Consider the following 12,470-nt stretch of genomic DNA (forward strand, 5'->3'; position numbering starts at 1 on the left):
CTCTGCTGTGGTTCTTTGGCACATTTTCACACAATCACAACACTTTACACTCACACTTGATCTTTACTTAGTGATGTGTTTTGATCACTTCCGCCTCTCTTTGTTAGCAGCTAACAAGCTAAGCTAACTAGCAGGCTAAGCTAGCTCGAGAAGCATCAAAGTGCGCTCAGACTAATATAACCGGATGCAAACAGTTATTAACGATGTTTACTCTATTTACTAGAGTGTAATAAAGGACATATATGTGTACATGGAGGCACAGATTAAGAACATTGAACTGTGACGACTGCAATAACGTCTTCACCGTCAGACGCCATCTTGCTTTATCCTCGCCGTGTTTGGTTCGCGCGCAGTGTTGTCAGATCTCGCGAGAGAAACAAGTAACCAGCTCTTTTGCAAATCTCGCGAGAGGAATAAGTACAACCAGTTTCCCACAACGGTAAAACTATTTTATTATATACTATTTACTTATTGTGAAAATAAAAGTAAACCTGTCAATTTCAAAATTTCTAAACAAGGACATACAACTTATTTTCGTAAAAATATTCAAATATTTAACAATGTATTGGAATTTAATTTTCCTAGTAGACATAACAGTTTGACAGCATTCTCGAATGGAACATTCTGGAGAACCATCCTGGATTTATTTGGATAGAAGTGAATTACAAAGGTAAACTTTTGAATGATTTAACTTCATTTGTGATGATTTATCTCTTATGCTCAGTCCATTTTTTCCCAAATTTAATTTGAGGGAAGTTGTCACCACCTGCTGCCACCTAGTGGTTTGTATTGTCAGTTTTTCTCTTTTAGTGCAGTTGATCTTGTTCTTACATTTCTCCTTCCTCCTAAAGTCCCTGTGTTGCCTTTGTGGGCGGAGTTGTGGGACGTGCACAGCTGCCTCCGATTGACCCTGGTGCTACTTAAGCAGCACATTGACAGCTGGATGGCACTCAGCGATTCCACATCATGCCAGTTGATTACATGCTTTGAGTATTTTGCTACCTTGGCCATTCCCAGTGCCATCCATCTTGGTGTTGTTTTGTAGTGTGCACGTCTTGTAACTCCAAACCAAGTTAAGTTTATTTGTGTATATATGTATCTTTTATTTTGTCCACAATACACATTTTGTCTTCTCTCTTTCGCACTGTCGCTTTTTGTTTCCTCCTGTTTGGATTGTTTTTGTGAGTAGATTTCCGCAGTAAAAAATGTGTTTTACTCAGCGTCCTGCACATCCTTGGGTTCCTCTTTGCAGTGTTGAACAGCACTCTGACAGAAGGAGTTTTTCCAAAACTTAACACCCTTTGGCTGACAAGTTTGTGATTAAATGCTATACATAAAAAATGAAAGGGACAAGTGGTAGAAACAATGGATGGATTGACTTTTATTGACTTTTCCCTAACAATCCAAACTTCCCCATGTTTTCTGAAATTGATAATGTTTGAGGGATTCTAAAAAAGGGGGAACAAAATCATAAACAACTTTTTTTTTTAATTGTCATGTGTAGTTTTTAAAAAAAAATAAGAAATGTAGATTATTAAAAACAAAACTATCCTTCATAACTTTCCACATATGTTGCCATTTTCTCTAACCTACATATTGCATAAAGGGGACATACATATAAAACAATATTCATATTACAAAAGGGAGAAATAAAGATAATTAAAAGAATGGATTATTGAGAGCCAACAAATGATTCATGAAGTCACACATTTTAAAAGTAAATGATCTTGTATAAAAGACAACTGCTGAAAATGTATAAAGTAAACAATAATATGTTTCCAGAAGTGGTCCAGAAGATGTTTCAAGTGTGAACCACTAAATTTGAATTAAGAGGGATTTATGTGTATTCAAAAGCAAAGGTATGAACACATGTAAAACAAATATGTACATCATTTAAAGGAGTTACTCTACAACATCATTAAAAATCAAACATGATTTCTGAATATCTCTATACACATAAAAAGTATTCGTAACATGTTTTGTCCTGTTTATTCTCATCTTTACAGTCAAAGTGTGGTGTTCATTTTTAAATAAAAGTACACAATGTTGTATATTAAAACATGTACTTGACTGAAAAAAGCAATAATCTGAAATATCTAATCTATAAATGTTAGAATCTATGTGCTGATGTTGTTAGAAAGTCAAAGTCTGGACAGTTTATTTCAAATCCTGCAGTTTCATTTGCTGCTGCTGTTCTCACCAGCACACTTGTGTTTCTTACACTGGTACTTAGAAGACAATCTTTCACCACACACACTGCAACTCAACACTTTCTCTCCTGGGTGTCTTCTCATGAGTCTATTCAAAATACGGACTTTGTATACAACTTTTACAACACACTGAACATGTTTAAGGTTTGTCTGCAGTGTGTCTTGTCATGTGTGCTTTGAAATGGTGCATTTGAGTAAAATCTTTACTGCAGATTGAACATGAAAAAGGTTTTTCTCCAGTGTGTATTCTCATGTGTCTTTTCAAATGCATACTTTGTATAAAACTTCTACAACATACTGAACAAGTATAAGGTTTTTCACCAGTGTGTGTACTCATGTGTATTTTCAAGTAGTTCTTTCGAGCAAAATATTTACCGCAGATTGAACATGAAAAAGGTTGTTCTCCAGTGTGTATTCTCATGTGTTTTTTGAAATGGTCCCTTCGAGTAAAATCTTTACCGCAGATTGAACATGAAAAAGGTTTTTCTCCAGTGTGTGATCGCATGTGTACATTTAAACGTTCATTTCTTACAAAACTTTTACCACATTCTGAGCAGGAAAACGGTTTTTCTCCTGTGTGTGTTCTCATGTGTACTTTTAAACTTTGATTTTTTCCAAAACTTTTACCACATTCTGAGCAGGAAAAAGGTTTTTCTCCAGTGTGTATTCTCATGTGTATTTTCAAAATGTATCTTTGAGTAAAATCTTTACCGCAGATCGAACACAAAAAATGTCTTTCTCCAGTGTGTGTTCTCATGTGCCTTTTCAGACGACTTTGGTATTTAAAAGTTTTGTGAGCGTGAGAAGATGTGAAGTGAGTGTTGTCAGTGTGACATGTCTTATCATCTTTAGAGTCTTCATCATCAGTGTCAGGAGAGTGTGACGTTGTGTCCTCACTATCTGATAGTGGAGCTAAGAGCTTGTCTGCTTGTGATCCTCCACAGTGGTCTCCATCAGCTTCTGTTGTCATGTGTTGTGTTGAGCTGCTGCTTGGAGGCTCCCCCCCTCCCCTCTCCTCACTTTCACCTTTCACCTCATCCTCTTCACTCTTCACAGGGACACCAGTCACTGGCATCTTGGTGACATCAACCTCCTCCAGTCCTTCAAGACACTCTCCCTGCTGACTGATGCTGTGTTCCTCCTCTTCCTCTTTAAAGTGAGGGGTCAGTGGGTCCTCCTCTTCCGCCTTAATGTGAGGGCCGCTTCCTTTTTAAAATGTGGTGTCAGTGGTTCCTCCATCTCCTCTTTAAAAAAGGGTAGCCATTGGTGTTCCTCTTCATTTTTAAAATGGGGGATCAGTGGGTATTCCTCTTCCGCCTTAATGTGAGGGGTCTGTGGATCCACTGCTTCCTTTTTAAAATGGGGTGTCAGTGGGTCCTCCTCTTCCTCTTTAAAATGGGGGATTAGTGGGTGTTCCTCTTCATTTTTAAAATGGGGGATCAGTGGGTATTCCTCTTCCTTCTTAATGAGGTTGTGCTGTGGCTCCTCCGTCTGCATCCTGAAGCTCCACTTCTGTTGCTCAGGGTGAAGATGTTCTTCACAGACGTCTGCAAGACAAACACAAGTTTGAGAAACATCCATCTCTGCTCAGTCACATAATGCATTCAGTACTTTGACATGCACTTAGGAAAAACAAGTTATTGTATGAACTGTCTTGAAATCTCAGTGATGCACAAACACGTTACTCTTTACAACATTTTTCACAGGAAAATAAAAACCAACTAGAACAACAGGACTTTTTACTATGGATAAACGATTTGGTTTAAAATTGATTTTACGATATATTATTTCATATTGAATTACTAATAGAACCATTTTAAAACAGGCTACAGAGTCTCCTAATTTAGTTGTTGAAATATGCAGTAAAATATTACATCATTTCCAGTAGTATTTTCTCAAATAAAGTAACCAGATATTAACAGTAAATAAACAAGTACATTAAAAATATTTTTTTCAACAAAATAATACAATTATAAATGATACAATATGTTACTGCATATGTGAGCTGCCAAATTAGGAGCTTTTGTAACCCACTTTAAAATTCTTCTAGTATCAATTATACACCAAATTATATATCGTGACATGTATTGTTATTAGGATATAGATTTGAGGTCATATCGCCCATACCAAACATTAGTTCGCCAAGTCATTTTGTTTGGCCCACCAATTTTATTTTTTAATATTCTTCAGATGTGTGTGTATGTTTAAAATGTGGGACTACTGTTCTACATCACGTGGAAGTGTCATGTCATGGGGATGGTGTGCTTTCAACTAAGGGTGTGACGATACGGTCAGCTCACCAAAGGATACTCGATATTGGATTTAGGAGAACAAGACAATATTTTGGTGTTTAACATGATTCTTACACATGTGTGTACTTCATGTGTATATGAATGTACTTTCCCTTGTGTGCTTAGTTTTACTGTAACTTCATAGTGGATAATATCTATAAACCACCTCAATTGTTTTACATCTTTAATTTGAAGGACTGTTTACTTATCTGACAAATTCAAAGGAAACTGCACTTTTTTAAAATGTTGCCTATCATTCACAATCCTTATGTGAGGCATATTTTTTAAATATTTATGAATTCTAATTAGTAAATAAACATGAGCAGAAATCAGCTAATATTGGAGTCAATGGGAGCTCCTCTATTACACCCACAAAGTCCTCCAAAAAACATCCAAAAACTGCCAACTATACTCATTTTACATTTTGTGACCTGAATATTAACCAAGTATTAGTGATATTGTTATTATAAGCACTAACGCTAAGGACCTACTTTTAGTGGCGCATTGATCACAGAAGTAACTAGCTTATGCTGCTATATTGACATACTGAGCTGCTTCCTCACCTCTAAGATGGTGAAAGCTAATTCTAGAATATAAATCATGCTTCTCACTTATGTAGTAGAAGGTTGTGGACATAAACCGAGAACTTGGTCAACACTGACATCCAACTTAGACAGATGGCTAGAAAGATTAAGTAATGTGCTCTTTTGCACCCACCCTTTTTAACCGTTTGCGATGATTAATTCTTCATCTAAACGGGAAGATATGAACATCCCATCAGTGGGCATCCCAGTGAAAGCAGACATTGTATGTGTGGAGAGACACAGCCGACGGGCCGACAATGGGCGGAAAGCAGCAGCGCGGGCCCACCTGGAGGCCAGGAGGCGGGGCATGCGCCGGCGAGGAGAGGCATGACACACGCGAAGCGACACTGCAGCGGCAATCTGAGCCAGGTGCGTATATTACACACCTGCTTACAATCTGTCTATCTGCTGCTAGAGTACAAAAAGGGCGAGGGAGGAACGAGCGGGAGAGCAGCACGGAGGAGGAAACAACGGCCAGCAGACGAAGAGCGCAACGACCCACACCGAGAGAGCGATGACGCACCCCCGCAGTGGACGCAAGCCCCGGACGCTGTTTAATATAGATTAGAATAGGCCGTGCAACTAATCATATGTCCTGAGTTCCAGTTGAAAGTGGGTGCAAGTTCATGCCCACGCACACACACTCTTATCGCCCACATTCTTCACACTGTTTACGTGGCTTCTTGGCCGAGGTCTGAAGGACAACACCAGATATGAAGTCGGAGTCCAGGGAGAAAAAAAGCACCAGTCAATATCGCACAGAAGGAACCTTCCTGGTGTTACCTGACGGCACGACCACCGAGCTGCGACACCACTACAAAGGCTCCTCCGTGCTCGTGCTCGTACCACCTGGCTTGGTAGCCTCGTACCCGCCTACCAAGCCAAAGACTTAGGTCCAATGATGAAACAGGGCGTAACTGCTGCTGATTGGACCGACACGCAAATACCACATTTTCAAAATTCCCCGTTGTCAATTAAAAACATAGTTATGGGCTGCACTTTGGACACACCTGCTGTAAGCTACAAGGAGCTAGCAGCTACACAACAGCTAAGCTAAAACAGCACTTTTAAGCATATCAAATAATTATAGTTGCTTAATACGTACACAAAGTCTCCAAAACAAAAGTCTGATAGCAAGTATCCAGTAACAAACATGTCCGCATCATTCAACGTTCTTTGCCATGAGCTTGACTTCATGAATTATTGTGGCCACCAGGTGTTGGGAAAGATCAAATAAAACAATTGCAAAAGCATCCGTCATAAGGTTACTGTTTTTTATATATTTGTGTCAATATGTAGAAGCATCCTCAGCCTTCCCGGGAAGGTCTATTCAGAAGTACTGGAAAGGAGTTTATGCCGCATAGTCGAACCTCAGATTTAGGAGGAACAGTGTGGTTTTCATCCTGGCCGTGGAACTGTGGACCAGGTCTATACTCTGGGCAGGGTCTTTGAGGGTGCATGGGAGTTTGCCCAACCAGTCTACATGTGCTTTGTGGACTTGGAGAAGGCATTCGACCGTGTCCCTCGGGAAGTCCTGTGGGGAGTGCTCAGAGAGTATGGGGTATCGGACTGTCTGATTGTGGCGGTCCGCTCCCTGTACGATCAGTGTCAGAACTTGGTCCGCATTGCCGGCAGTAAGTCGGACACTTTTCCAGTGAGGGTTGGACTCCACCAAAGCGCCTATTTTGTTCATAACTTTTATGGACAGAATTTCTAGGCGCAGTCAAGGCGTTGAGGGGATCCGGTTTGGTGGCTGCAGGATTAGGTCTCTTCATCTGGCCAGGAACTTTAGCTCTAACTGGATCGGTTTGCAACAGAGTGTGAAGCGACTGGGATGAGAATCAGAACCTCCAAGTCCGAGTCCAAGGTTCTCGTACAGAAAAGGGTGGGGTGCCATCTCCGGGTTGGGGAGGAGACCCTGCCCCAAGTGGAGGAGTTCAAGTACCTAGGAGTCTTGTTCGTTCACAAGCGAGGGAAGAGTGGATCGTGAGATCGACAGGCGGATCGGTGCGGCGTCTGCAGTAATGCGGACGTTGTATGGATCCGTTGTGGTTAAGAAGGAGCTGAGCCGGAAGGCAAAGCTCTCAGTTTACCGGTCAAGCTACGTTCCCATCCTCACCGATGGTCATGAGCTTTGTGTTATGACCGAAAGGATAAGATCACTAGTACAAACAGCCGAAGCGGTCTGTTTATTTCAAGTGTTAGTTTTCCCTTATTAGCTCTTGTGTTATTTATTTAAACCCATATTTGTTCCCACTACCGCACCTTTAGTTGGAGTCTTTAATCTCGTTATATGCAAATATAATGACAATTAAGTCTATTCTATTCTATTCTAAATGAGTTTCCTCCGCCGTGTGGCGGGGCTCTCCCTTAGAGATAGGCTGAGAAGCTCTGTCATCCGGGAGGAACTCAAAGTAAAGCCGCTGCTCCTTCACATCGAGAACAGCCAGATGAGGTGGTTCAGGCATCTGGTCAGGATGCCACCCGAACGCCTCCCTAGGGAGGTGTTTAGGGCACGTCCGACCGGTAGGAGGCAACGGGGAATAGACTATGTCTCCTGGCTGGCCTGGGAACGCCTTGGGATCCCCCGGGAAGAGCTGGACGAAGTGGCTGGGGAGAGGAAAGTCTGGGGTTCCCTGCTTAGGCTGCTGCCCCCGCGACCCAACCTCAGATAAGCAGAAGAAGAGGGATGGAAGGCTGGATGTGTAACACAACTTGATGTTTCTTGAAAACAGCGTCCAGTAGTTGATGTTGTTGCTCCTTGTACTCTGCTATCGTTTTTTTTTCTAACATCACAAATATTTCTTCAATGGCAGCAGTTAGTCGCTGATTCAGCAACCCTCACATCATTTGTAATGTAGACATGTTCACACAATAAAAACACTTTACACTTACATTGGATCTCTGCTTTGATGTGTCGATCACTTCCGCCTCTCTTTGTTAGCAGCTAACAAGCTAAGCTAACCAGCAGGCTAGGCTAGCACGTCAAAGTGCACTCAGACTAATGTATCCGCATACAAACAATTAATAACGACGTTTACCGCGTTAAACGACACACATGTGCACATGTACGTTGTAATTAAGACCTAGAAACCATAATAACCAATACAACGTATTCTCCGCCAGACGCCATCTTGTTTTGTTCTTCCTCCTGTGTGACGTCATCGAAGTGTTCTCAACCGCGGAACAAATGTTGGCCAAACACGTGTTTCACTGGGACAATAGTGAGTGGTGCACACTTCCTTCAAACACGTGTTTCACTGGGACAATAGTGAGTGGTGCACACTTCCTTCAAACACGTGTTTCACTGGGATAATAGTGAGTGGTGCACACTTCCTTCAAACACGTGTTTCACTGGGACAATAGTGAGTGGTGCACACTTCCTTCAAACACGTGTTTCACTGGGATAATAGTGAGTGGTGCACACTTCCTTCAAACACGTGTTTCACTGGGACAATAGTGAGTGGTGCACACTTCCTTCAAACACGTGTTTCACTGGGACAATAGTGAGTGGTGCACACTTCCTTCAAACACGTGTTTCACTGGGACAATAGTGAGTGGTGCACACTTCCTTCAAACACGTGTTTCACTGGGACAATAGTGAGTGGTGCACACTTCCTTCAAACACGTGTTTCACTGGGACAATAGTGAGTGGTGCACACTTCCTTCAAACACGTGTTTCACTGGGACAATAGTGAGTGGTGCACACTTCCTTCAAACACGTGTTTCACTGGGACAATAGTGAGTGGTGCACACTTCCTTCAAACACGTGTTTCACTGGGACAATAGTGAGTGGTGCACACTTCCTTCAAACACGTGTTTCACTGGGACAATAGTGAGTGGTGCACACTTCCTTCAAACACGCGTTTCACTGGGACAATAGTGAGTGGTGCACACTTCCTTCAAACACGTGTTTCACTGGGACAATAGTGAGTGGTGCACACTTCCTTCAAACACGTGTTTCACTGGGACAATAGTGAGTGGTGCACACTTCCTTCAAACACGTGTTTCACTGGGACACTAGTGAGTGGTGCACACTTCCTTCGCCCGGCCACAGAAGACAAAAAAGAGTTGCTGGTGTAACAATAGGAAGAATATATTCCACTCCTCTCTTGTACACGCGGCTTATGAGGTAATATACATGATATATTTTCATATTATTTATCTTATTTACCTCATATGTTGTTCGAAGCTAACGTGCTAGCTTTAGCCCGCTAGCAGGCCTTTGTAGCAAATGCGAGCGTTTTTTTTTGAGGAGTGTATTTTATATGTTCTCTATGAGAATTATATTGACTTATTTAATACTTTAACTGTTTTTTGTTGTATATTACAGTCACGCTTAACATCATTAAATATTTGTTACTAGAAAGAAACAAACGTCTTGTAATTTAAGTCTGGAATAAGTCACATGGTATAATAATAATAATAATACATTTTATTTGGTATAGCGCTTTTCAGTGTACTCAAAGATGCTTTACAGGATGAACAAAAAATATTATTGTTATTGTAATGACAGTGTAATATAATGTACTATTGCAGTGGTCTGCTTTATGTTGGTGTCAACTTTATTAGCAATAAATACAAATGATGTTTGCACGCACTTCTATTACCTTGATAACATCCATCCATCCATTTTTCTACCGCTTGTCCCTATTTGGTGTTGCGGGGAGGGCAGGGGGTGTTGGAGCCTATCTCAGCTGCATTGGGTGGACATATCATGGAAATTAAATCAACTGATGTTTGTTATTATGAATACACTATTTGCACAATTGTAAGCGATTAATGCTTATTCAGTCGGACTAAAATAAATATTTAATTAAATAAATGTTAAATATTAAAAATAGCTTTAATATACTGCACACAAAATGAATTTGCATCAATATTTTGTATGTAGTCGAAACATGAGGTACCCAAATATTCAAAATATTTGTTTACATTTATGAATTTGTATATATATATATATATATATATATATATATATATATATATATATATATATATATATATATATATATATATATATATATATACGTATATGTATATATATATATATATACTCACTGGCACTTGTTCCACGTGCTTCGCTGCACTTCTGTTTGTTTTCTGTTGGGTTAAAAATGTTGCTTTCGCAGAAGAAAGTTAAAGTAGCAATGATTGTCACACACACACTAGGTGTGGTGAAATGTGTCCTCTGCATTTGACCCATCCCCTTGATCACCTCCTGGGAGGCGAGGGGAGCAGTGGGCAGCAGCGGTGCCGCGCCCGGGAATCATTTTTTGTGATTTAACCCCCATTTCCAACCCTTGATGCTGAGTGCCAAGCAGGTAGGTAATGGAGAACAAGGAGAGGATATTGCGCGTAAAAGTAAAGCCAAGCGACCACAGCTCTGTAGTCCTGGTCACCGTTGACGTGAGGTGGGACTATTTTGGAGGTGCACGTCAAGGTTGGCTGGTAGGTTGGTAGTGGGAGGAGCCAGTTGGCGTCACTTGATGCTGCAGCACGATGACACTTTTATACGTGCAGACTGACTTCATGCAGTCATGACGGAACTACAATCCCAGCAGGAGGTTTTCTATAAGTTGTTACTTTTTGATAAATGACACAATTCATAATAATCAATAACTGATGATTATTCCATGTGTAGAAGAACATCTCCACAAAGTGGTGTCAGTCCATTTGGAAAATATTATATTTGATAGACAAAACATATTTGACACATCTGAGCTGAAGTTTGTTTGTGTTGTCTTGCGGACGTCCAACAGATGAACGCTCGTCAAGAAGAACGTCCCCTTCAGCAGCAGGAGGATCCACAGCCCCCCCACATTAAAGAGGAAGAGGAGGAAGTGTGGATCAGTCAGGAGGGAGAGTGTCCTGTAGGGCAGGAGGAGGCTGATGTCAGCAAGTTTCCACTGACTGTTGTCTCTGTGAAGACTGAAGAGCATGAAGACAAACCACCTGAGTCCTCACAGCTTCATCACAGTCCAAGTAAGCACAACATCCACATATCATCTAATACAATGTTTGTGACACATGTTCATCCGGGGGACACATTTATCACTAAAGATGGAGATATATTTGCTTTTTAACACCACCATTTAAAAATGAATGTTCATCAATCATCAACAGTGTAATTGCTGGGGTGTAACCATGTGACCTAGAGGCCGTCCTCCTTACCTCACGTGGTCAAATGAAGGCAAACATTCAATATGGCTACTGTTTATTTACCTTTGGCAGCACATATGTCAGCATATTTCAAAGGTTTAGTGGTGAAGATAAGAGCTGTATACCAAGTACCATTTTTTTTTTTTTAGTACTGGTTCCTAAAGGCCTACTGAAAGCCACTACTAGCCACCACACAGTCTGATAGTTTATATATCAATGATGAAATATTAACATTGCAACACATGTCAATAAGGCCGCTTTAGTTTAATAAATTGAAATTTTACATTTCTAGGGAGTTTCATCTTAAAAACGTTGTGTAATGATGACGTGTACGCAAGACGTCACGGGTTTTTAGGAAGTATGAGCGCTGCACACACACACAGCTAAAAGTCGTCTGCTTTAACGGCATAATTACACAGTATTTTGGACATCTGTGTTGCTGAATCTTTTGCAATTTGTTCAATTAATATTGCAGGAGTCAAAGTAGAAAGATGGAGTTGGGAAGCTTTAGCCTTTAGCCACACAAACACACGGTGATTCCTTGTTTAAAATTCCTGGAGGTGAAACTTTCCTATGGATCAGAACGCGGTCAAGCGAACATGGATCACGACGGAATGTCAACCAGCAGGTTTCGGTGAGATAATTGTAGTTCAAACGTCGCTTCTTACCGGAGAAAAGCTGAGCTTGTGCCATCCATAAAGCTGCCGTCGACTCCCCTGAGACATTGGCGTCAAGACACCCGTGGAGACACACCTCCGACTATCAGGTACTATTTAACGCACTAAAACACTAGCAACACAATAGAAAGATAAGGGATTTCCCAGAATTATCTTAGTAAATATGTCTAAAAACATCGGAATCCATCCAAATGCAATCGCGTTTTTTTTTTCTAGTCCGTCGCTATCAATATCCTCAAACACGAATCTTTCATCCGCGCTCAAATTAATGGGGAAATTGTCGTTTTCTCGGTCCGAATAGCTGTTTTTGTTGGAGGCTCCCATTAAAAACAATGTGAATATGTGAGGAGCCATCACACAGGTGACGTCATCGTCTGCGACTTCCTGTAAAGGCAAGGCTTTTCTGTTAGCGACCAAAAGTTGCGAACTTTATCGTGGATGTTCTCTACTAAATCCTTTCAGCAAAAATATGGCAATATCGTGAAATGATCTAGTATGACACATAGAATGGACCTGCTATCCCCGTTTGAATAAAATCTCATTTCT

At 40.9% G+C, this 12,470-nt stretch overlaps 1 protein-coding gene across 1 annotated transcript; it reads right to left on the reverse strand.

Annotated features, from left to right (window-relative positions):
* Nucleotides 1-1,357: 1,357 nt before the first annotated feature.
* On the reverse strand, nucleotides 1,358-8,235 carry LOC133546645 (gastrula zinc finger protein XlCGF8.2DB-like). The gene is made up of 2 exons (XM_061892443.1): nucleotides 7,981-8,235; nucleotides 1,358-3,757 (listed from the first exon to the last, which is right to left on the reverse strand). Exon 2 carries the CDS (start codon nucleotides 3,283-3,285, stop codon nucleotides 2,350-2,352), a length of 936 nt encoding a protein of 311 aa, XP_061748427.1. The 5' UTR covers nucleotides 3,286-3,757; nucleotides 7,981-8,235; the 3' UTR covers nucleotides 1,358-2,349.
* Between the last annotated feature and the right edge of the window lie 4,235 nt (nucleotides 8,236-12,470).

This window comes from Nerophis ophidion, unplaced genomic scaffold (assembly GCF_033978795.1).
Source record: "Nerophis ophidion isolate RoL-2023_Sa unplaced genomic scaffold, RoL_Noph_v1.0 HiC_scaffold_35, whole genome shotgun sequence".
Lineage (NCBI taxonomy): Eukaryota > Metazoa > Chordata > Actinopteri > Syngnathiformes > Syngnathidae > Nerophis > Nerophis ophidion.